Raw genomic sequence first — 27,151 nt, forward strand, 5'->3', positions numbered from 1 at the left:
AAGGTCGTGGGTGACCTGTGGCATTTGGGAAAGGTGGTCCATGGACCTGCAGCTGAAATAAATGATGCTGGATAGGTGGTCTCTCGGTGTGGAAGCCCGATCCTTCCCCAGCCCTGGGGTCGGCCGGTCATCCACCCATACATGCACTCCACTCCGCTCAGACATAATTAAACCTGGGTCCCGTGTCCTTCATTAACTCACCAGCTCCTTTCCTGCACCCCAGAGGCCCCTGTTTCTCCCCCTTTGAACTTTTCACATTACCTCTTTCCTACTGTTTTTCTTTTTTTTTTTTAAACCAATCTGGAAGAACCTGACATGGCAATCTCATTCTGAATATTAACTGTACAGCACACTCTTCTATTGAGATAAATCTTACAGGACTGCCCAACTCCTCAAGAGAAAAATACTGCCGTGGAGGGGATGGTCTGGTCCGTCCACCCACAGGGCTTCCTCTTCCCCGCTCTGAACCTCCAGAGAGGAGAAGCTTCTGGTAATCCTCTTGGGGGCAGACCTCTGGCACACATTTTCTTCCCTCTCACCTCACCGCCAACTAAAAATTGCCACTTGCCACCTGCCTCTACAAGGATTTTGTCACTGGCCGCTGCTGTCGCTGACCTTTAACACACCTTCAAAGGGGTTCAGGGTGGAGATCATGAATGAGACATCTGTGCTCTGGGAAAACTGGCAGAAAAGGCCTTCAGATAGTTCAGATATTTTCAGGAGATTTTATGAGCCCAATTTCTTGCCTCTTCTCACATCTAGAAACACACTAAAATTACTAATGGGCACATCTGCTCCTCGAGAAGGAGCCACCTTCTGCCTAAACATGTGCTGGGTTGCACGTGCCCCCCTTCACCAAGATCACGTATATACTGACCTCCTCCCCACCTCTTTGGACAGTTCCTCAGAGCTACCTGAGAGGCTGTCTCCTGGTCTACAGTCCTCATTTTGCCCCCAGTAAAACTTAACTCACAACTCTCAGGTTGTGCATTGTTTTTCAGCTGACATCACCCACCCAGACTAAGTCAAAACCCCTGTTCTGAGCTCCGTCCTCACGGGGGCCTGGCCATCTCTGGTTTGGCTCTGCAGCATTCACTTTAGTGTCTTCCTGTCTTAAGGAATCTACTGCATACCAGCAGGATGGAGGTGACCACACAGTCATTGATTAGAACCATTCAAAGTGCTCACGCCCCACCCCCTCAGGTGGAATCCAAGTTGCTTCTCAGGGCATCCAACTTCCCACTCAAGCCTTTTTACCCTGAGAGACTCCTGCAGGGGCGTCCTGTGTCCTGATTGTGCTAAAGACTGGGGAGCACACCTCTGACCCTGGCACGTCCTGTTATCACACCATGAAGGTTTCCCTCTCTCCCTCTTAGTTTCCTTCAAGGTTTGGCCCAGGTGTCACCTCCTCCGGAAAACTTGAGACTTTTCATCTGTGCTGTCCTGCTCCTCTTTACCTGTCACAACTGTAGGGCATCTGTGCAGTGATCTTTCTTCCCCTCACTCAGGGCTTTGAGGGGTAACACGAGGCCTGGGGTCTTGGTATGCATGTCTGATGCTGAGCAAATGATGACATTGCTCACCCTTTAACAAATGCTTGCTAAATGAGTAAATGAATGAATACATGAAAATCTGCATATAAATCACTGTTTTATGTCAATAGCAGAAAACGACTGAATGGTACATCAAGCCTGGAGTCCCTACTGAATCCTCAAGGGGAAAATCAAATAAGATCAGAAGAACCTCTTATCGAAGAACAAGAGAGGTTAATGAGTAGGGCATAACAGAATGGGAGTGAAGCTAATTAAAAAAATAGGTGCATAATAGCTTCCATTTAAAAAATTCCCCTTTTGAATTTTGAGTACAGCATGACATTTTCCTCCACTTGCTTTCTGAAATGTGTTGGGAAAATTACAGCATAAGCAGTTACACCAACGTTAACCATGACTTTAGCATAAAACTACGTTAAAACACAAAGGTGGTAACCAAACATGTATTTGAGTACAAAATGATACCATACTGACAGACAATTCACAAACAACCTTGACAAAAATAAAGCAAAGCCAATGATTGTACATTCTAATGATTCCTTTAGTAGGAACGTTCTAAAAAGTGGGCATAAAAGTAGTTTAACAAGGTAGGCGTCCTGCATGAAGACATGCTGAGGCTGATTTTATACATTTGTTTTTTATTATTACTATTATCATTGTAATTGGCTAACCTTTGTCAAGGAACAAGATTTCTTCTCTCTCCTGCTGTATTTTATTCCAGTGGGTTACAGAGTAGTAACTGCTATTTCCTCTGGTCGAATGAATCTACATTGTGTGAAATCAGACTTGCCTGGGTTTTAGCTGCCAGTATATTACAGGTAATCATTTTTTCTCAGTTGTGAGGTGTTGAGGTTTCAATCAGGGCAGAGTTGAGACTGTTTTTTACTTCGATCCTGGTATCAGGCAAAGCAGAGCACCTATCTCGGCACTGCTGGTGTGCCCTCAGTGCTCTATGGCAGGTGGAAGGCTTTATCTATTTGGGGTATACAGCAGGGATTAGGCAGGTGTGCATTCAATGTGCTGGCATATCTGAATTGCAGCTCTAGCCAGTCCTAGAGACTTTATTGTATATGTATGGAACTCCACACATACACACACCACATACACACATACATACACTCATGCGATTCCTCCATAAGTACTGGAAATATTCTGTATGGAACTCCACACATACACACACCACATACACACATACATACACTCATGCGATTCCTCCATAAGTACTGGAAATATTCTGAGATGCACACTTGCAAAGCACAGTCTAGAAGAGGTATGCATTTTGCAAAGCTGTGTAACTTAATTTGGAGGCACAGTTCAAGGTGAAAATCATTTACACTTTCCATGAGTCAACTTTCTTGATAAAAATTAAATAGGTTTCCATAAAGATGAAAACTTTCACATAAAACCTTTTTTTTTTTTTTTTTTTTTTTTGGGAGGAAGCCCCGCATAAAACCTTTTCATTTGGATCCACTAAGGTTTTCACCGCAGTTTAATTCAATAAACATTTATGGAGCATCTAATGAGTACCAGGAAACACACTGAGTTGTTTACCTCCTGCCCTTCATGAGGTCAGCCATGGCACACACACCTAAGGAGAATTCCAAGGCCGGTGAATGTAATCATTCTGTGCAAGCCATGAAAGCCACCACCTTCTTTAAATCTTGTCTCCTGCCTTTTTGGACCATTTAAAACTACAATATCAATTCTTGGCTTTATAGACTGAGTGATATTTTGGCCTCCAAAGAATTGGTCTTCCTCCTGCTGCCTCCATGAATTCAGATTCTAATGCTCAAGACCCCCTTCCAGGATTTAGAACACAGGTACCTCCACATTCTCTGATTTTTCAGGGTGGGGGGATGAATGCATTTTGAATAGTGTCACACATTACAACTTAATGATTTTCCCATGTGGAATCTACTGATCTTTAAAAAATATGCTACTGAACACACTATGCTCTAATTTTCTCTCTACAATTATGTATCATGTTGTTTATCAGTAATTTACTTGGGGAGGATTAGGCAGAGTTAAAAATTTTTTTAAAGATGAAATACTACTAACAAAAGCTATTATTAAGGAGGCTTGTGGTGAAATGAATGAACTGTCTCAGAAAACTTGGCTTTGTCATGATAAGTATGACAGAGTTTGGTGGGAACTTCTTCTGGAAAACATGTCATTATTTTCAAATAATAGGATTGAAATAAGAGAGGAATGATAATTTAAAAGTACTCACTTTTGTGCATTGATTCCATCAATTGCTTGAATCATCCTTTCATTTAATTCCTCTTCAAATCTCTTCTTTTGTGACTTGGTTCTACATGAAGGAGGAAATATTTTGGGTAAGAATATTATTACTAAACTAAACAGTAAGCCTGTGTGTCTATGATGCCAAAATCTCTGTCTGATTCTGTTAACTGAATTTTTTTTTTTAAAAGGAAACAGTCTATGTGCAGCCTTTTCTCTATTAACATATAGCCACTCTGTGGATTGAATGAATTGGCTAGAGTTTTTGGTGCAGTAAAATGTTGCCTTACTACTCAGAGTGAAATTAAAAAGCAACACTGAAAGATATGTCCTTGGTGTCTGAGATAAAAGAAAATTTCTGTCCCAAGAGATGCACTAGCCCTTGAATTGCTGCCTTTATAAACTTTATATTATGACAGAACATACTGGCTTTGGAAATCCCCTTGTAAAAACTTGGTGTGGTTGACAAAATAATCATTCCTATTTTATGCTTTCCTTGGTCAATTTTCAAGAATTTTCAGAACTAAAGTCTTACTTGAGACACGTCAAAGCTTCATGGCATGTATTTAAATGTTCCTCAGTTTTGGAAAGCGCTATTCACAGAAAACCCCACTTATATGTGCAGACCGCTCACTTGATCTTGGAAGTAAATAATCTTCAGTCATAATATAAAATGTTTTGCAAATAAATTGTGCCAAGATAAGAATGAGTTCTCCAAGGTTAATTTGACAATTAGCATGAGAATGATGTAAAGGAGAAAATCAAAATAATACTTGTTTTTAAAAGTTAAACATCTACTGCAAAGAGTATAAGCACATCTGGCCCTTCCCGAACTGTCCTGACCGAGCCTGCACCTGAGTCTGGGTGTCCGAGTCACCTAGTCCCCTAGTCTTTGTCTTGTGGTTGGTTAAATTACTCACTGAATAGACCTCCTACTCTGGAATAAAAATAATACTTTTCTGAGTTTAGAACTGCCTCTCTATATAGATAAGAATAGTATTAAGTGTGCAATGTTATATTTATCTGTAATTAAACCTCATGGAATTATCATTAATGAGATGGATGGGTAATCTACCTACATTATATCATTGTTTGTGGATTCACACTTTCAGGTCCTGCTTTCTTTAAACAGGCTAAGGGCAGTTTTGGTTCAAAAACAGAACGATATTAAGTGATACACCTGTAGACACTAAGCCAATGGAATTAAGAGGTTTTAGCATGCCAAATTCCAAGCTAAATTGGAAGGCAAATTAATTTTGATCTTTCTTTTAAAAAAAGCATGGCATCTTAGCAATCATCTGAGATGGCTCCTTCTCACTTATGGCTGAGGTGCTACCTTCATTTTAGACTCTTCTTTTTCTTTTAATCAGCCCTATGCCAAGTGTTGAGATTCCTGACTTCAGTTTGGTGGCTTTCTCTTTCAAAAAGTGTCTCCAAGTGTGAGAAGGAACAGTGTCGGTGCCTTGAGCTCACAAGAAAATTTAACCCTTCAATCATATGTCCAGGGTGCTAACCATGGCATTGTCGTTGTGAGTCTGTTTTAGGGTTAGCTTAGATAATGCCTGTGCAGTGCTCAATGCAGTAAATGTGGCACATGAAGTAGCCCATAAATGCACATTATTATGCACCCTTTGTATTCACTGATTTTCTGGCTAACAGCTCTTAACATGTAGACAGTTTCCTTGTCTCTACAGTTTTGTGACCTCTGCTACAGAAGTGATAGGAGACCCTTGGGGCTGATCATCTCCCCACGAGGAGTTCTTAATTCATCAAGCAGGGCTTTATTCCTCAGACTTTCAACGTTTCAGCATTTTTGACCTTCTTGTCCTCATTCTTGCCCTACCATTGGCTTCCCCAGTACTGAGTGTCCCCAACCCCTCTTTCCAATTCCTCTCCATTCTTCCTCCTGAGCTCCTTCCCCAACCTGTCCTACCCCCAGGCCTGGGCCGCTGTATCTAAAGAGCCATGGAAGAGGTCCTGCTTCATCTCAGATGATGCTTCACTGACCTGTGATGCCCACTCACTGCCAGGCTGTGGGCTCAGAGAGGTTTTAGGACCTTGGCCATGTTATATAGGCAGGACGTACAAAGGAAGTCCCAGGTGAGGCTGATTTGAAAGCTGAGCTCTCTCTGTGAGGCTTGGGGTCACCAAAGATCAACCACCATGGAGGGAAGTGGAGTAGATGTGGAGGAAGCTCTTAGGAGGGCAGGCAGGACAGGAGAGCAGCTACGAACACAGGTTTTGGTGTCACAGACCCTGAGCATAACCATGGCCTCGCCTCCACAGTCATGTGACTCTGGTCACCTCCTAACCCAGCACCTTGGTTTCTTCCCTCCTAAAATGATAATGGCAATTTCATCTACCTTGGAGTAACCCTGTAGGGATGAAATTAGGTTTCCCATATGCCTGGTACAGATAAAACTGACAGCTTCTGATCACTGTCTTTCAGACAGCACTCATCCCCAAATACACTGCCCACATCATACTGGCACTACACGAGGTATTTCCCACTAAACAGATGAGAGGACATAGCACATATAAGGCGAAAGGACGTCCATGAAATTCTGTAGACAGTTGTTTGCAGATGTGCTAGTCTCTTATTGGCCTGAAGAGTCAAGCCTTCTCAAGATATGTGACAGGTCCCAAATATTTCTTAAATTACCTTAAGCTCTCTTTAATTTGGTATTTGCCACTTAAAAAATAACATTTCAAAAGCCCAAGAACCCAATTTTCCTTATAACATAGAGCTCTAAGTGTTATATGTCAATGTTAAAATTTCAAATTTTACACAAAATACAAATTAGAGCTCATTACAACAAAAATAAAGTAACATAGAGGGGTCTGAAACAGTGTGCCCTAAAGATCTGGCAGGGAATGATCTAACTACTTTCAGGCAATGCGTTTTCTACAGGGATAAACTCACATCTCTGTGGGGAAAGAAAAGCTGACTCAAGTTTGGGGCCTTTCATTAATTATCCTAACATCTTCAGTAAGAAGTACTTAGCTCCCAAACCAACGCAAAAGTAAGACTCTGAGCTCCAAAGCTAGAGGAACACAGACAAGGAAAAGGGTTAGTGTCTGTCTGTGATCTTGTGAAGATGGCAACAGGGACCTACAGGCCTTTGTGGAAGCAATTTTTCTTTTTTTTTTGCGGTACACGGGCCTCTCACTGTTGTGGCCTCTCCCGTTGCGGAGCACAGGCTCTGGACGCGCAGGCTCAGCAGCCATGGCTCACGGGCCCAGCCGCTCCGTGGCATGTGGGATCCTCCTGGACCGGGGCATGAACCCGTTTCCCCTGCATCGGCAAGCGGACTCTCAACCACTGCGCCACCAGGGAAGCACCAATTTTTCTTTTTTTGAGCAGGGTGGGCTGCACTTCTTTTCACTATAGGAAGGCTGGACTTAACCTTGCTTTTATTTCTAGGATTCAACCCCACAAACATCATTTTAAGTAAGTTACTCATTTTAAGAAAGTTCAGTTTTTTACTACAGATTAATATGAAGAAGAATCATTTTAAGAAAACAACTTAAAGTTCTAAAGTGTTTACTAGGCAGTGTTTTCCTTTTCCCTCTTTTAACTCTAATAAAATGACACCAATAATCCTATTTTTAGAAGCTGAAAGCAATTTAGTAGGGGCTTTCACAAGTAGCTGCACTTTTTTCAGAAGAAGTAGACTTCAAAATTACTATAATTGATGATAATTACTTTCAGGAATAAATAAAAAACAATTAAGCCTTTAAAAAATTAGAAAGTGGAATGTATACACATATACTATACCTTAAGGTGCGACTTTGAAAATTATGCTGACCCATTGGTACATCCTATTAAAAAAAAAATAGTATTAGTTGCCAAAAACATACTTTAAGAATCTTTCAGTGATAATGATGTATATTTCTTCTGTCATGGAAAATATCATTTAGGTAACAAATAACTACCCATGAGGAGAGAAAGAGCTTAATTATAAATGTGAAACATGATTAAAAATTCAGTTTATATTTAGAATTTTTTTGTAATCTGTAAACTCTGGTGTCAGGATTGTGGTTTGAATTTTTCAAATTTCCATCCTGATATTTGCAGATATGATTTCAAACAATGCCTGCAGAGGACTGTTATTAAAGTTACTGTAGACAAATGATGGGAAAATGTAGTTTGGCATCAGACTGAAATTTAAAAAATGCTTTAAAACACAAACATGATCAAAAAATCTATAGTCAATCCTTATCACTGACTGGGCTGTTAAGAAATGGGACTGTTGGTTAAGTGTGTGAAAGCGAGAATCATTGATCGAAAAGAAGAAATGTACATATGAGTGCTGGTAGTTCCTGAAAAAGGTCAATGACAGAGACAGACATTGGTCAGAGTTAATCAGTGGGGGTCTCCACTGCCAAATGTTCAATAATAGACTTAAAAAACCACAAGATTCACTTTCATACATTTAAATAAAATAAAATAATTAAAATAAAACTTGTAACAAAGTGGCTCCAAATAAACTGTACTTTGTTGTTTGATCTCCAAGGTTAGATCAGGAAATGTATTCAGCCTAGGGGAAGGTGAGTCTTAAAAAAATAACTGAACTCCAAGTTTTACTATATAAAGTAAAACAATGCATTATTTACCAGCTCTATCAACGTTAAATCAAGAGTCAATGAAGTTCTGCATAGGGGATTAGATAAAAGAAATAACTTTTGGCAATGACAATTGTTCAACCCTGGGATGTATTAATAAGAATGGCAATGGGATCTTTCTGGAACTGAGTAAGAGACACAGTCCTATGGGGTTCATGTGCTAATAACCAAAGCCTCAGATGTCCTCTGTCTCTACTAAGGCAGTGCCTAGGCTCCAACTCTGTGACTGGAGGCCAGCTGGTCAAGAAAACTGAGTTTGTCCCAGAGGCCCTCTGATTTTTATACACAATTTCCTGAAGTTCAAATCTCTAGCCAGTAACAACTCTCTTGAAAGAGGCATCTTCACTAACACATAATAGCAGATTAAAGTCAGGCTGAAATCTCTCCTTTAGTGTTTTGCTGAGACAGTAAGGCAGACAGTTGCTCTTAAGTCCTGAGACAATAAAGACTGATAAGAAATTAGCAACCACAGCAACGTCCATCACACACCCAGAAAAGCAAGGCCTTATTTTCACAGGTACACATATGAAACAGCACAGAAAATCATGTTTTAATATTTAGATCTGATTCTTATTTCTTGAAAACCAACCAACCAGCCAACCGACCGACCGACCGACCAACTCTTGGTTTATAACAAATCTCGATGAGAGATATTAGCCATTAGTACTAATAATAAATGCAGTGTTGAGATGAAATTATCCAACTTTTTTCATAAGAGTGATAGAAGCATCGACTTTCCCTGACTACTAGATCCTAGGGTCTTAGGATACCTTTCCTCTAACAGGGTCTAGTTGCTGGAAGGCTCCAGTTGCCCCAGTCCTGCCTCCTTGGATCTTTTCTCTTCTTATGATCTCATCCAGCTCCATGGCTTCAAATATCATCTAAAGCCAGATGCTTCTCACATCCACATCTCCATCTGGGACCTCTTCCCTGAGTTCCAGACTCGCACACCCACTGCCAACTTCCTAGCTGCACTTCGGTGTCTAAAAGGCATACTGATTTGAAGATGTCCATTACCAAAACCTGGATTTTTTTCATTTGAAATCCCCTGACTTTCCCCGAGTACTTGTCATCTCAGTTCATGGCATCATCATTCTTCTAGGGGTGCAGCCAAAAAAGTGTGTATTCCTCCTTGATCTTCCTTCTCACACATATCCACTCCATCACCAAGTCTTATATGTTCCACTTTCAAATTATAACCTGAGTTTGCTTCTCACTGTTTCCACTACTAAAATCTTAGCATAAGAGGGCACCATGCTCCTCCCTTGGAACACTGCATTCTTGCTCCATTACCCAGAGCATTAATTATACTATGCCCTCCCCTTGGGTAAGACCCTCTAACGACTTCCCATCACAATCAGAATAAATTATACATGATGACTTAGAGCCTCTCGCCCTGATGATCTCCCTTTGCTTTATGGCTGATGACGCTGCAGCCACACTAGCCTTCTCTCTGCCCTCAAAGATGCCAATTCATTTCCACCTCAGGGCCACAGAATTTGACTTGCCACCGACTTCTCCCCTTCTCCGAGATGTTCCCAGCCGTCCCATCCAGAGTAGCCACACCATTCACTCCCAAAGACGATACTCCATTTTCTCTTCATCATGGCCCTGAGCAGGCACCTGGAGTGATCTTGTTTGTTCATTTGCGTCCGACTTAGGGTCTCTCTCTTTCCAACAGAATGCAAACTCCTCTAGGACTTGCCCTGGTGGTCTCCCTTGTTGACTGACTGATGGATCATGATCTTCTGTCAGATCGTTTATTTTTCAGTTGAAAAAGAACAAAGGAAGTTGAGAGAAGAGATATAACTGAGACAAAACAAGAATGCTGAGCCCCTGCCTTTTGGGCTTGGGTGTGTGATTGTGAAATGTCCACTTTTACCTGACAGCCTGGTATGTTTCTTTTTCTCATCAGCTAATAAGAATTATGTAACATCCCATTTTCTTTCTTTACCTCAAATGCATCCCTAATACAATTAATGCCATTCTGCATGAAATTTTACTCAGAGACTCTTTTAAAATCTAACTATACCATTGGGATTATTCTAAGTGCTCAACTGTGTTTACTTTTCTCTCCTCTTATGAGTTTTTCTATTGTTTATCTGCACTTTAGCTATCTTATTGAGAATGTCCCTGCTGCAAGAAGCATTGGGACTTTATTCTCTGTTGGAAGTAAGGATGATGTAAATAAGGATATCCAAAATAGAATGTACATTGCTTCTGACACAGCCTGAACCTCTGGGTGATGAAGAGACAGTTTTATTGATGCCACTCAAATTCCAAGGACATCATGCCTTCATTTGTTCTCTTATTAAGATGCTCGGGCTTTCTATTGTACTTCATAATAGCAGAAGCAAAACACAAACCTGGATTTAAAAAAAGAGTTCAGCTGTATTCAGTTGCTACTGTCAGTTGTAAATTAGAGTCTTGGGTAATAAGGTTATAATGTAAAATCACTCTAGGTTAAAACCCTTAGCAATGCGGGGTTGGTGCTCATTGATAACCTGATATCTGTAAGGAATATCTGAGAATGCCAATCTGAGAAGTCGGAGATAGTGAGCTTGCCTCATTACAGACAAAGGTTACTTTGGCAGGAGATGGCTTTTGGGGAACTAGCTTTCGCCCAGCGCTAGGGCATGGGGAGGGCGTACCGTGGTGCTGATCTTGCCGTTCTCCGTGGTCATGCTGTCTCTGTGATGCAGGTGTGCAAAGGGCTTGGCCGCCCCCCAGGACTCCAGGTACCGGGTCATGCGGACAGAAGCCCTCATCTTGGCTCCATCGAGGGTGGATCGAGGTCTGAAGAGGTGCTGGGGGCTCCGTCGTTCTCCCTTGGGGTGAGAAACAAAGCATTACACCTGGCGGGGCACAGGTGCACAGCCTCCCACCTTCCTGCTCTGCCCACCAAGAAGCCTCCCTTGAGTAAGCAGATTCCTCTAACATCATGCCCTTCACTTTCCTGGTTCCTACTCTCATTCCTTCAGTGACTGGTATTCAGTGCTATGAGCTGTTGGAGCCAAATGATTTTTTTTTCAGACAACAAAACTTACCTGTATTTGAAACTTAGGGAAAAATAATAGCTATTTTAAGGGATGTTTTTATAAAGTTGATTCTTAGACAGAATATGCTGATCTGTTTCAATGTGTTCTTGATGGTTGTGTTTTTTCTTAAAGAGATTGGGGGTTTTCTGATGCTAAATGGCCCCGAATATCGGTGTTTTGGTGTTCTTTGCCTGAACGCAATGTTCTTTCTTTCTGTTTTTTTTCTTTTTAAATTGGGGGTATAGTTGCTTTACAACGTGGTGTTAGTTTCTGCTGTACATGAATCAGCTATAAGTATACATCTATCCCCTCTCTCTCGGGCCTCCCTCCCACCCACCCCCATCCTGCCCATCTAGGTCACCACAGAGCACCGAGCTGAACTCAGTGTTCTTTGTACACATTTTTTTAACCTCTTCCCTGTGCCGTCCCTGTCCCATCACCACACAGTTCGTCCCTCTTGTCATACATTTGTCCCCAGATCAACCCTCTAGTCAGTTGGAAGTTTGTCTCTGAAGGTGAAACTGGGGTTTTAGGGAGGTTATTGTGAGTAAACATTAATAAACTCGATCTCCTTGATGTTATGATATTGGTTTTGACAATTCAGAGGTGTGTCTTGCTGCTCTCTGTGCTATTTACCAGCCTGCAATTTGGAGGGAGTTTACAGAAACCCTCAGAGCTTCAGTTTCTTAATCTGTAAATAGCAGTAGTACCCATTTGGCAGGAATTTGGGAAGGGTTAAAAGAGATGAGAACTCTAAGCCCCTGCTCTGGCCTGACACGTGGTGTGAAGAGTTAGAGCCAGCAGCTGTCTGCATGCGATGAATGGTGTTTACTGTATCAAAGTTACCATATCTGCACATAATGTACTCACACAAGTGTATACATGACATTTACTTGCCAATCTTCCAGAAGTTTCTTCTTTCCCTTTTTCTTATATCTTCATCCTACTTTCTCTCATTAGATTTTTATCATCCAAAGCCTTGAGCAAAATCCTTATCTTTATTTAATTTTCTAACTGCCAGGCGGGGTCCATCGTGGACTAACACACACATTGATCCACATTGACTAACCTATACAACCTCGTGATGTAGACAATACCCTTGTCATATAAACAAGCGATTCATTTCAAGTGTTTCTTTCATAAATATTTGAATCCATTGTTACAAAACACATACGCAGTTAAAGTAGTTTTAGAGGCAAAGATGAGCGAAGAATTACACTAGTTCTTGACTAAAAACACTTTCCATATGAGTACTTTGCCCTTTTCACTTTTAATCATAGAAGTCATAGGCTAATTATAGACTTTACAATACTGACCTTGGGGTTGATTACAAAGTAGGTCTTCACCAAGTGCTGCTTTAAATATGGGTCTCTGATGTCACCATCTCCTTCCTCCACTTTATAAGCCCCATTCAAGTGTTCCAGTGTGACGGAAGAAATGTGAACACGTCTGAAATTCCATTTTAAAACCACAATCAGGATATATAAGGAGGAACGTGCAAGAAGACTTTCTATTTATTTGGGATTTCAGAGAGAATTTCTTCTGCCCCAAGTGAAGGAAAGGCTATATGTTCTTAGTAAAATTGACTGTAATTAAGGTTCATAGTCTGTTAACCACTGCTTTGGAAAGATGCTCCCAGATGTCATGAGCTACTAATATTTGGAGCTTCTCTGCACTCACAGAAACCTGCATGGTGAATTACAGCAATTAAAACTCAATCTTATCGAATTTTGGGGTATGAAGATATTTTTTTTTTTGAAATGCATGCCAAAGTCATTTTAGGAAGTGTGCTGATCTGTATAAAAGTATGGGCTTTCTTTCTCAATGCTTGTTCTCATGCTTCTCCAAATTATAGCACATGCATCGAGATTCTCGTGTCATCTATCCAGATGGTACCGTTTGCTTATTTCAATAGTACTGACTTCAGAATTTACCAATAATAGAGAAACGTCATATATCTCCACTGACTTATAAACCATCTTTAACTTAGGTTTCTATTCATAAATATGAAAATAAGTAGAAGTCTGTAATTTAGAATCTGACATCCACAGTCTTTGACCACGGGTCCCAGGGGTGGTTGCATTGGGGCTTGAAAGTTCATGTCCATCTGGTTAATGGAAAAGGCCACTGGGCGTGAGTAATGTGATACTAACCAAGGCGACAGAAATCACTGAGCAGTCGGTTATTAACCTGTCGACCTATTATTCCCAGCCCTGTAACCTGCTGGACGAGAGAAAGCCAATGTGCCGCCTTACCCGGGGACCCCTCCAGCTTCCATGTGGTTGGCCAGGGTAACGTCATGGGACCATACGTCGTACTGCCACTTCTGCAGCCCGATCACGCCGCAGAGGACGTTCCCAGAATGCACTCCCACGCGCATGTTGATGTCCACTCCAGTGGCGTCCCTCACTTTCCTAAAGGGAAGGAAAGTCACATCACCTTCCAGGACCAGCCTCTTCTTCCTTTAATTCCTGGCCAATTTTCGGGGCATTTTATCATTCAGAATGTCTCAGATTGTTGGAAATATTGTCATGAATTCTTACTGTGGCAGAAGATTGCTGCTCCGAGGCAAGAGGAAGGGATTTTTCTTCGGTTACTACCAGACTAAACCACCAGCGCCAAGACAACGCTCTGGCCGGTAAAGCATCAGGATGGCAGGGGTCGTGATGCAGCATTTTGGTTGTAGTTTCTACTTTTTCAACCAATGTGTATCACACACATAACATGTGCTGACACCTCCTCAGAATTTTCATACTAGACTCGTGTGACATTGCCTTGTACCGTCAGAAACAATCTTAGATGCCATTTGCAATTCTAGTGCTTAGCATAACGTATGCCCCCAAGGAATATTTTCTGCTGATGAGACAATACGGCTTATTTGTGAGCTTAATAATGACTTTAGCCTGAATAGGAATTAAAAAAAAAATAACCACGAAATGAAAGCTTTTCAATTGTGCACATTCTTTAACAGAAAAGAGAAAAGAATACTCTTTAAGAAGCTTTAATAATGCATAAGGTATCATTAAAAAGAATCTCATTTTAAAAAATCATTTAAAAAATACTTTAGGACTCTGTTGCCAACTCATTGAAAGAGACAAATGAAGAACTTCCTTTAAGCAAAAATAGCCATGCTTGGTGATGCTTATTTGTTTCTGCCAGTTAGATACATTTATCAATTAAAATTTTATTGTAAAAGAAGAATGCAGGAAGGTATCCCTAGTTACATGGAAAGAATCACCCCAAGAGGAAACGTGGAGGGAAGCAATGACACTGATTTCAACACAGCAAGTCGGAAGGGTTACCAGGTGTGGGATGCAGTAAAATGAACCTGAAACATCTCAGAATGACACAACCATGCTTAAATGATGCAGTGACACCATCTGAGCATACTACTGATAAAAAGAAATGGGTCCATGATGTAAAAATAAATGACGTCCTGAAAAAAGAATATAGAAGGCTGTCTCTTTCCCCTCCCTTCCTCTCTACCTTCCTTACCTGTTCTCATTTTTTTTTTTATAAAAAAGACAACCTATTTGGGGTACTTTACAAGTCATCCAAACCCTTCATTCCTGCTCCCACGAGGAGCATCTACACGACATAGGAGGCTTGTCCTACCACTCTGTCCCCATCAGCACTGAATGTGGACAGCTGCCTGGGCCCTGTCTGGTCTCCATCTCTCCAGGCCTTTTCTCACTATGGTTCCTCTCTTCTCCCCACTCCCCTGAGTGTCCCCTTCCTGACAGGGCCCGGGAGTCACAAGGCCAGTCCGTGATAGAAGTGACTGGTTAATGATTCGACTCTTTAACAATCTCCACATGCTTCATGTCTTTTTCAGAGAAATGAGTTGATCAAGGGTTCAGATGGCCTGATTGACCAAACGTTTTAATGCATGTAGATGAAATCTGTGTGATTTATAGAAAAATGTTTTAATGATCCCTTAGAGCTTGCAATATTAGACAATCTTTCTAATTTAAGAGGAGCCTTAATCACTTACACAATCAGGGTCCTGAATATCACTGCCTTGATTAAGAACAGTTTACATTTTCATGACAGGAAAAAAAAAAGTCTCCTTAAGCGTTGGGAATATTCCCAAACTGCAGCTGAAGTGCTTCTGCAGTGGTGAACTTAGCTAATGGGGAACAAGGATAAATGTGGAGGTCCAAACTTGGAAGGAAAAACACAGGCAAACGTTTCTGGACCCATGTTGCTGGTTCCCACCAAAACTGGAGATAATCTGGCAAAATTCCAAGTGCCAAGCGTGTGCTTTCTCCTCAGCAGCTTGAGAAACTAGAATTCCTGTATTCACGCTCATCTTTTGGCTTAAGACATGGGAGTGAAAATGCTTGTCTTTGTATGTGAGGGAGAACAAAGAATTTCTGAAATGTGCTGAGGTGTTCCCTCTCTTCCTGGCTTATATTGGGGGTATAGCAAGACAACCTATTATTATTATTTTTTATTGAAGTATGGTTGATTTACAATGTAGTGTTAATTTCTGCTGTACAACAAAATGATTCATATATATATATATTCTTTTTTATATTCTTTTCTTTATGGTTTATCACAGGATATTGAATATAGTTCCCTGTGCTATACAGTAGAACCTTGCTTATCCATCCTATATATAATAGTTTGCATCTGCTGACCCCAAACTCCCACTCCATCCCTCCCCCACTCTCCCTCCCCCTTGGCAACCACAAGTCTGTTCTCTATGTCTGTGAGTCTGTTTCTGTTTCATAGATAGGTTCATTTGTGTCACATTTTAGATTCCACATGTAAGTGATATCATGTGATATTTGTATTTCTCTTTCTGGCTTACTTCACTTAGTATGGTAATCTCTAAGTCCATCTACGTTGCTGCAAATGGCACTATTTCATTTATTTTTATCGCTAATATTCCATTGTATGTATGTACCACATCTTCTTTATCCGTTCATTTGTCAATGAACATTTAGGTTGTTTCCATGTCTTGGCTATTGTGAATAGTGCTGCTACAAAAACACGGGTGTATGTATCTTTTTGAATTATAGTTTTGTCTGGATATATGCCCAGGAGTGGGATTGCTGGATCTTCTGACAATTCTATTTTTAGTTTTTTGAGGAACTTCCATACTGTTTCACCCAGTGGTCGCACCAATTTACATTCCCACCAACAATGTAGGAGGGTTGCCTTTTCTCCACACACTCTCCAGCATTTGTTATTTGTAGACTTTTTAATGATGGCCATTTTGACCAGTGTGAGGTGATACATCATGGTAGTGTTGGTTTGCATTTCTCTAGTAATTAGCGATGTGGAGCATCTTTTCATGTGCCTGTTGGCCGTCTGTATGTCTTCTTTGGAGAAATGTCTGGTTAGGTCTTCTGCCCATTTCTCGATTGGGCTAAAACAACCCATTACTGATCACTTTGCCAACTGCACATGAGCCGAACTGTTGATACACAGCAGGGGAAGAATTCAGAAGCCCTTGGTCAGGGAGTAGCAGATCATGGGGACACATGGCCATTAAGATATGAAACTTAAGTTTAGGTATAAGGAAGAGCTCTGGAAGTTCACTCAAATCTGTTGACATTACTGAGATGCTGGACACATAAGATATCACTGAGGCATCTATGATGAATGGATGAAATGCAATACATACATACAATGGAATGTTATTCCATCATTAAAAGGAATGAAGTACTGATACATACCACAATATGAATAAACCTTGAAAACATTATATAAAGTGAAATAAGTTACACACAAAAGAACAAGTATTGTACAATTCCAGCTGCATGAAATATCTAGAACAGGCAAATTTATGGAGGCAGAAAGTAGAACAGAGGTTACTGGGGGCTGGGAGGAAGGGAATGGGGAGTTATTGCTTAGTGGGTACAGAGTTTCTGTTTGGGACAATGAAAAGGTTCTGGAAGTAGATAGTGGTGATGGTTGTATGACATTTTGAATGTATTTAGTGCCGCTGAATTGTACACGTAAAAATGGTTCAAAAGGCAGTATTTATGTATGTATATTTAACCCCAATAAATAAATGTAACAACAAAAGAAGGTATTAATGATGACCTGATGACATGCCAGTGGACAGAATGTAGGGAATCTTTTTTCTTTTTTTGGGGGGGGGGAATCTTTTTTCTAAAGGCTCTTCAACATATTGGAATTACAGAAACTTAACAGAACTGGAAAACAGTTGATTCCAAAGAAGAAATTAAGCTTTAGTAAAAGGGTGGACTGTTGAATCCAACGTGCTATTGATTCACATAATAGCATCCTTCACAAAACCCATTTATAGAGTCCATTTCACCTTATGTTTGAAACCAACATTGAGGTGGCCTCCAGGGGTGGGTTATACATTTGAGAAAATCTGTTAGGTCTACATTGATTAAATTCACTTCCATCTAGACCCATAGTGGTGTGAATAGTTAGTGACTCTTGAAATAAAGCTGAAAAACTTTTTTTTTTTTATGTCTCCGAGAAGACAAATGATTTACTTATGGGGAGAAGAAGGGGGACAGTTATTTCCCACAGCTTCAGTGGGAAGCTGAGGCGACACTGCCCACCCCTCCCATCTTGAATCTTCCTTCGATTCCTCTCGATTCCTTTGCCTCTCAATCCCTGACCGCCCCACAGTGGCCCCTGACAAAGGCTGAACTAGTGGATCTGGACACTTAGGTCTGCGGACTCTGCTGTGGCTAGGGCTTCACTGTTCTTCCCTGGCCAGCACTGGAAACCCACCGACAAACCTCTCAGTCCATTTCGGCCCACAACTAACACCACGGTGGGCTAAACAGAGTGATAACTTGACTTATTGCTTTTTCACTTAAGGTCCTATTTACTCTGACCCCGAGACAAGGAATTAGACCATCAAGCACATAGTTCCCATCCTGTTTAGCCGAAAAATATGTGGAGGATAGGGGAAAATCACTTGACCAAAAATAGGCAATCCCCCCCCCAAAAAAAACCACACTGAAATCCTTCAATCACACAATCAGAAAACAAGAGCTTTTATCATTTATAAGAATACCGTGGCTTCTATGAAGGTACTTATAAAGAAGTATGCATTATGGTACGGGCAGTGAAAATTCATTTTTTACCTCACATTTTTACCCTGTACTTGTCAACTGTAACGATAACATTATTCTATGTAAGCAAACCTTCTCTAGAATTACAATGAAAGAACCTATAGGTACAAGGCAGAAAACTATTATGGATATAAACTGAAACTACATTCACAGAGCTGAGCGTGACTTAGATGGAGTAATTCTGGGCTGGATTTTTATATTCATTGCAGTCTGGTGGTAAAAACTACTTTCTCTCTTACAATTTACATGTACTTGTCAGAAATCAAGAGGTGCTGAGAGTACAGACTTTTTCCTGAAGATTGGAGGAGACCTTTACATTTTTAAAAAAAGCACTTTGGAAACAAACACAAAGGTCCCTTCCCATAGATTCTAACTCAGTGTTGCTGTAATCTAAGACTAATAATAGCAATACAAAACACAGAAGGCTTACTTTGGACTTAGTTCTCACATGCCAATAAATAAGTCTCTGCCCATTTATGTTTAAATGTACAATCATGTATTTAGTTTCAGTAGACAGAAAAATAGGAATAGTTGTAAGAACTACAACTAAAACTTATCAAACAGTTAAAAAAGCTCTTACTAAGCATTACACTTACTTTATGGCTTCACACATATCCAGTCCCATTTTCACACAATTCTTGGCATGGTTAGGGAGAGAGATAGGGAGTCCGGAAACACAGTAGTAGCAGTCTCCTAGAATTTTTATTCTCATGCATTCATTCTCCTGAAAGAAGAAATCACAGAATTTCAGTCGAGTTAAGCACATATATAATGATTTTGATTTACCAAATATCACCAAGTGCTAGTTCTACTGGCATTGCCACAGTGAATAGGGTTTGTGGGAAGAAAGAAATGAGAACTAGTTGAGTTTCCCTTAATTACCCATTAAGACTGAGCCACCCTCACCTGCATGCTCCTTTACCAAAGCAGGAAGAATCAGGGTAAGGGGTAGAAGGGGAAAGCTGAGATAAAGTTCTGGAGTGATTTACACTTAACACAGCAGAGGAGGGTAAAGATAGGACCATTCTCTTTAGTCTGAACAAATCCAAACATTGACAGTGAAATGAAACATTCTATGCAAAACAGAATCTTTCAGGATAGAAAATGGTAAGCAGAACTCAACTAGAATTAGAATTTTTGTCATTTCCTACTGTGCTCACGATTTTCCTCATTTCTTTTAAAGCTGAAGCAGATTCTTACCTGCAGACATGTAGCTTCCGATAAACATCTCTACAACATAATAAGCCACCATTCAACATTGCCAAGTAATTTGAAACTTAATTCTGATCTGAGGTTAAGCTGTTTTAATATAAAGTTAGACGAACTCATTATTTTTATTGGCTGGGTTGTATTTATAACATTGAGATTAACTTCATTCATATGCATTAATCCTACATCCATTTCTAACCTTTTCAACTAGTTTATAGACTCTTCACTCAAATTTATAATAAATACATAAATAAACAAAGATGTACCAAACACAGATTTTTTTTTTTTTTTGGCCACGCTGCATGGCATGTGGGACGCTAGCTCCCCAATCAGGGATCAAACCTGTGCATTGGGAGCCTGGAGTCTTAACCACTGGACCACCAGTGAAATCCCAGACTTTTTTTCTTCTTAACACTCGCACAGGCTTATGTATAAAATGAACAAATTTGAAATAATAAAACGAACATAAGATCTTTTTGTTCTTAAGTATGTGTTAGGTTTACTGAAGGTTTTGCAGATTTCTTTCCCTGTCTCATAGAGAGCTGTGTACTTTCATGCTTATCTATAGCATTATAGATGACGTGTTAGTAATTCCTGATAATATTTTAAATAATAAAAAGGCAAAACATTGTTTATTAATAAGGCTTCTCTCCTATACTTCCTAAATATGTATCCTGAGTCTAGAAAACAGTAAGATTAAGAACAGTGAATTCTTGGCACTCTTATCAATGATCAGCTGACTGTATATGCATGGGTTTATTTCTAGTCTCTATTCTGCTCCATTGGTCTGTATGTCTGTCTTTAATACCAGTATCAGACTGTTTTGATTGCTATAGTTTTGCAATATATTTTGAAACCAGGAAGCAGGATGCCTCCAGCTTTGTTTTTCTTGTTCAAAATTGCTTTGGATATTTGGTGTCTCTTGTGGTTCTGTATGAATTTTAGGATTTTTTTTCTATTTCTGTAAAAACTACCATTGGGATTTTGATAGGGATTGCATTGAATCTGTAGATGGTTTGGGGTACTATTTTAATATTAATTCTTTCAACCCATGAACATGGAATGTCTTTCTACTTATTTGTGTCTCTTTATATTTCTTTCATCAATATTTTATAGTTTTTGGTGTATAAGTCATTCACCTACTTAGTTAAGTCTATTTCCTAAGTATTATTTTTGATGATAATGTAAATGTGTTTTCTTGATTTCCTTTTGAGATACTTCATTGTATAGAAATACAAGTGATTATTGTACATTGACTTTTTATCCTGCAACTTTACTCAGTTTATTTATTAGTTCTAACAGATTTTTGTGGACTTTTTAGGGTTTTCTACATATAAGGTCATATCATCTGCAAACAGAGGTAATTTTACTTCTCTTTTGAGTTGAATGTCTTTTATTTCTTTTTCTTGCCTAACTGCTGCGTCAGGAAGTTCCAGCACTATGTTGAACAGAACTGGTGAGAGTAGGTATCCTTGTCTTATGCCAAATCTTAGAAGAAAAGCTTTCAGTTTGTCACTGTTGAGTATGAGGTTCACTGTGGGTTTTTCATATACGGCTTTATTGTGTTGAGGTAAGTTCCTTCTTATTAGTTGAGAGTTTTTAATCATAAAAGCGTGTTTAATTTTGTCAAATGCTTTTTCTGCATCAATTGATTGAGATGATCATATGATTTTTACCCTTCATTCTGTTAATGTGGTATATCCCATCAATTGATTTGCGATGCTATCCAACTTGCATCCCAGGGATAAATCCCAGTTGGTCATGGTATATGATCATTTTAAAGTGCTGTTGAATTTGACTTGTTAAGTGAAATAAGCCAGATACAGAATGACAAATACTACATGATACCACTTATATGAGGAATCTAAATTGGTCAAACACAGAAGCAGAGTACAGAATGGTGGTTTCCAGGCCTGGGAGAGGGGAAAATGGGGAAGTGTTGGTCAAAGGACACAAAGTTTCAGTAATGCATGATGAATAAGTCCTAGAGAGCTACTGTACAGCATAGTGTCTATAGTTAATAATATTATATTGTATACCTAAACATTGGCTAAGAAGGTAGATCTTATGTTAAGTGTTTTAATCACAAAATAATAATGATGATGATAATGATAAATTAAAAGGGCAAGAGGAAACTTTTGTAGGTGATAGATGTTTATGGCATAGATTGTAGTGATGGTTTCAAGAGTGTATCCCTAAGCTCAGTAAGTTGTATGTATGTGAAATATGTATAGCTTTCTGTATGCCAATTATACCTCATTAAAGTGGATAAAAACTAACAGTGAATGAGCAGTGACGTTGAGTTCCTTAACTTAATGTGTTTTATGTAGTATTCCTCAATGGACTGAACTATCTGTTTGCTTATAATGCTCACCAACTCCATGTTTTGAACTATGAGCCATGAACTGATATCCAAAGCATGCTGCCCCTGTAACCAGCAATGGATGGCCCAAGCTATCCTAGGCCAGTCTCTGATATTGCCTGGATGTTCCTTTGTTACAATGATCAGAGAGGAGCAGGAAGTCACACCGAGTACCTCCCTTATGAGTTATAAATTGTGTCCTCCTCAGATTCACATGTTGAAATCCTAACCCCTGGTACCTGTGAATGTGACATTATTTGGCCAAAGGGTCACTGTAGATGTAATTAGTTAAGATGAGGTCATACAGGAGTACGGTGTGTCCCTAATCAGTCTGACTGGTGTCCATATAGAGAAAAGTAATTTGGACACAGAGCCTTGCGTGTGGGGAAAATGCCATGTAAACACTGGAGCTTTGTTGTTATCAGCCAAGATTAGGATGTTTCTTCCTACTGTGACCAGGTAGTGCAACAAAAATGACTTTTACTGACTCAAACTTTCAAGACGTTTTCTAAAGATGAGGCCCCCTCTACCCCAAACTCAACCTCTTCCTTTGGTTTGGTAAAGGAAGGAAACAGAGCTATACTCTTAGTGATTTTTTAGAATCCCCAATGAGATCTGTCATGGTCAGTTGCGCAACATAAGACACCTCATGGAAAGCTTGACCCAAGAGTCACTCTGTGAACATCTACAAGCCAGATTTATGCCTAGGAGACCTGGCTGGAATTTTCTTTATTGTTTAAAAGTGAGCAAAATCTCACCTATTGTTTTCAAAATCTCACCATGAACTAAATTTAGAACCAACTCTTCCTTATGTAAAGAATGCATTTTAATAAGCATAATAATGTATTTTTGTTGGGAATAATTCAGAGACAAAATTAAGCTGACCAGAAACATTTTATGAGAAGTAGAGGGCTAGCAGGAAAGAAAAAAAACTATCAATATTCCCACCAGAAACCTTAATAGTTCCAATAAATAAGTCTAGAATAAGGGCTAGTATGATTTTAGATCAGTTGTCATCACTTCTTCTCTGTGAAACTTCCCACAGATGAGCATATGAATGACAAATACTGAACTTACATCTCTGCAAGTGGCACAAGGGTCAGTGGATAAAAAGGGGACAACAGTCAATAAAGGGCTTAGGAAGAAGGGATGCATCCTATTTTAGGGATTTTCCCAGGATGCCATTTAACACTGTGAATATGTAATAGTTACAACTGGAGAGGAAATCATATTTCCAACTCCTTGACATCAAAATGCCTAAAAAGAGAATCTTAGAACAGCACAGGAGAGAGAGATGTGCAAATCAAATCTCATCATCTTGAATGTATTTATTATATGTGTGCTGAGTTATATATATGGAGAAGTTTTAAAAGTAGATGAAAAATATGCTAATTATATGCTATGACATCTCTCATTCCCAGTGTAGGTTTGAGATTTATCAGGGCTCGATGACAAATAAATCCAACAAATCTACAAACAACATTCCTAAAGGATGCTTTTATGAAGAGGTAAAAAATTTATAAGGGACCAGAGAAAAAGTAAGCCCAAATTTTATATATCCTCAAAATAGAAGGCAATCACTAATACTCACCTTTGCAATTTGATCAAATTTTCCAAAGAGTTCATTCAGCATGTGGACCAGTTCTCCTGGGGAGCAGTCACTGGCCAGACGGGTGAACCCAACAATGTCCGCATAGAGGATACTGTGGGAACAAACCAGTGGGTGCCATATTTGCAAGTTGATATTCGTTAAGAAAGTAATGGTAGTTTTTCCCATGGAAAGAGTATAAGTTTTTACATTTTATATTTTTGCAAAATGTCATTTCCCTGGGTATGGAATATGTAAACATTTTGCTAAACTTTCCCATTAAATTTTTTTTTGATGTTAAATTTTTATAATTAAATCGTTGAAGAAAAAGTCATGCGATGCACGTTCTCTATTCTAGTTCTTTTTTACTGCTCACCTTTCTTCTCTCAGGGCTAGCCCCTCCCCACCTCTCTCATTTATGTGGTCTTCATCCTGACAGTACATTACAGTGTCATAATTCTGATATCAAAGGAGTATGCTTCTATTTGAATCATTACATGATTTTATATTATAAGGATTCCTATGTAGGAGAAGCAAAATAATAAAAGTCAAATCCTGTTTTTATTGTTTCAAAGAAAAAATTCTGGCTTCCTTACTACCTGCCAGGAGAACAGATACAGAACATCTTTCTAAAGCTCAGAGTTTGGTTTGGGGATGCATTAAACAAATAAGGACACCAACCAACGTCCAATTACAGTGATAAGTGCTATAAAAGAAAACAGCAGAGTGCTGTAAGACAGAACAGTGGAGGTGATGAAGAGTCAGAGAAAGTCACTTAGGAAATGACAGTACAGCTTCCCTTCATGGGATGTACAGGCTGGGAGGGCAAATGTGAGATTCCTTAGAGTTGTGTATGTGTTTAGCTCACCTTGATGGGTCAGGATAGAGAAACTACAGCACCACTGTGTACATTACAAATTTACCTACACAATAATGTGTTTATGTTTTGTGTAAAGGACTAATAAAGAAGCCTAAAATTCTGGGTTCAGGTAGTGAATATGGTATGGTTTAAGATGGGCCATGAAACAAAAATAACTGCCAATTCACAAAATTTTATGAAATATAAAATTACCATATATAGGATCCAGCAATTCCACTCTTGGTATATACCCAAAAGAGCTGAAAGCAGGAACTCAAACAGATATTCGTATACCCATGTTCACAGCAGCATTATTCATAAAATGAAACAAATGTCTATTGACATTTAAAGAAATGGATGGATGAAACTGTGGTGTATAATACAGTGGAATATTATTCAGTCTTTAAAAGAAATGAAATTCTGACAAATAACACAACCTGGATGAACCTTGAAGACATTAAATTGAGTGAAATAAGCCAGACTCAAAAGGACAAATATTATATGATTTCACTTATATGAAGTACTTAGACTAGCCCAACCATAGAGACAGAGAGTAGTATGGTGACTGCCAGAGTCTGGGGATGGGGCGTTGTTGTTTAGTGGGTATGGAGCTTCAGTTTGGGATGAAAAAAAAGTTCTGGACATGGATGTTGGTGATGGTTGCAGAACAGCATGGATGTATTTAGTGACATTGCACTGTACAATTTAAAATGGTTAAAATTGTAACTGCTATGTATATTTTACCACAATTTAAAAAAAAGGTGTGGCAGCCATCAGCCTGGTCCCAGGCAGAACATGGCTTGATCTCTGCTGCTGGCAACACTCTGCTCCTCAGGCAAAGTACAAGGCTTGTGGCTTCACCTTGGAGGAAAGACTTGCTCCTCTGATGATGGACAGAAGTAGGGGGAGACCTCTGGTCCAGGGAAATCAGGGCTGCTGGGGCTTTTGTGCTCTCTATTCAGATGGTGCCATTAAACCATCCCTACTTCTCCTGTGCTCTCCTGCAGAGGCAGGGACCCACAGATGCTGAGCCATGGTCCAAGAGGAGGCATTACTCTCACTCAGAGGAAGATGCCCGATCCAGGCAGCATGGGAGGGAGAACGTGAGAACGAGTGGTTGACTCTACTTCTTGTTGACAACCTCCACAGTGTTTCCTGTATCAAGACATGTAGTGGGTGAAGGAGCCCAAGATGGGCTGAATGTACAGGTCTGAAGCTGGCTCTGTGGTTACTGGGCAGGAAGATGCAGACTGTATATGAGTAACTGGGACACAATGTACAAAGGGTTATGGAAGAGGAGAGGCAGAACACTTTGGGGGTCACACAAGAAGGAAACCCGACCTAGACTTGGATCACATCACCACTTGAGAAAGACCACTCTGGCGGCAGCAACCTGGAGGTGGGCAGGTCAGTTAGAATCATATCCGGTACATCCCGGAGAGCCCTGTGGAAAGTCTATAAGTGGGGGAGATGGGGAGAACTGGACAGAGAGGGGAGATTTGTAGGAAGGAGAATGAATCAGGCTTTGTTAGGGATTAGATGTTGTGGGAAGTGTCTAGGAAAAGAAAGTGCTGAGATAAAGACCGGTTTCTGGCTGAGTACTGGGGCTGTACCTAGTGTACAAATCAAATGAAGCTTGCAGGAGAAGTTGACTAGCTCCACTTTGGTTGGGTTGAGTCTGAGGGTGGTGTCAGTGGGAGACCCAAGAAGACCATTAGGTAGATGCTTATGGAAAACTACGGTTGAGTTCTGTGTCTTAGCATCATATAGATGGTCATTAAGTCCTGGGTGAGAGCTGGAGAGAACAGAGGAGTTAGGAGAGACCTGGAAATGCTTTCATTTACAGAACAGCCTAGATGTAGGTACGAGAAAACAATAAAGAAGACTGCAGGGAGAAAACAAAGGGGAAACAATGGCATGGAAACCCAAGGATGTAGAATTATTTAAGTGCAAAGACAAGGTGAATGGGACCAAGCATAACCATGTGGTCAATGAGATAGGATGCAGAGGAAGTTATATTCAGATTTGGGAACAAGACAACTGGTGGTGAACGTAGGAAGAATGAGTTCTGTGACATGGGGGAGGTTAATGTCAGAGGGTGGTGATTTGAGGAGGGAGAGAAAATAAGGAAGTCTAGTTAGAGAGTGGAAAATTGTTCTAGAATCTGGGCTATGAAATTCATGGACGTAATTTCAGAGTTGGAGGGTGGCACTGGATTCAGGGATTTATGTTTGTTTCCAAAGACATGATGGATTTGTGAATGTTTCAGCACTAGTGGGAGGGATTCAGAGGAAGACAATGATTCAGAAGGCAACTGGTAGTTGCTACCTTCACATCTATAAATTCTTTTTCTTCTCCACTTCCTCCTCATCCTACTTATTACTATTATTATTATTGTTATTATATCAGTTAGTAAAGAGCTAGTCAATGTTATTAACAGAGAATAAATATTTCATTGAATCAAAGCAAAGCAAAACTAAAAGTTATCAACAGATCTTTTTGGTCAATCAACCTAATAATTCTCATTAAAAAACACCCTCAGTTATTGACTGAACTACCTGCATTAGCCAGGTATTTTATCTGCTTCTTTGTTTATTATACCTGC

The 27,151-nt window shown here is 39.9% G+C and overlaps 1 protein-coding gene across 1 annotated transcript in view; it reads right to left on the minus strand.

Moving 5' to 3' along the window:
- The window catches only part of ADCY2 (adenylate cyclase 2), a 430,840-nt gene that overhangs the window by 107,688 nt on the left and 296,001 nt on the right, over positions 1-27,151 (minus strand). The window contains exons 6-12 of the mRNA XM_024752509.1: positions 23,691-23,802; positions 19,125-19,252; positions 13,711-13,869; positions 12,772-12,904; positions 11,069-11,245; positions 7,570-7,613; positions 3,781-3,861 (exon numbers count right to left, since the gene is read on the minus strand). Coding sequence (XP_024608277.1) covers positions 3,781-3,861; positions 7,570-7,613; positions 11,069-11,245; positions 12,772-12,904; positions 13,711-13,869; positions 19,125-19,252; positions 23,691-23,802 — 834 coding nt within the window. The remainder of the gene's footprint in view (positions 1-3,780; positions 3,862-7,569; positions 7,614-11,068; positions 11,246-12,771; positions 12,905-13,710; positions 13,870-19,124; positions 19,253-23,690; positions 23,803-27,151) is intronic.

The sequence above is a fragment of the Neophocaena asiaeorientalis genome, unplaced genomic scaffold (genome assembly GCF_003031525.2).
Source record: "Neophocaena asiaeorientalis asiaeorientalis breed wild unplaced genomic scaffold, Neophocaena_asiaeorientalis_V1.1 scaffold52, whole genome shotgun sequence".
In the NCBI taxonomy this organism is placed as follows: Eukaryota; Metazoa; Chordata; class Mammalia; order Artiodactyla; family Phocoenidae; genus Neophocaena; species Neophocaena asiaeorientalis.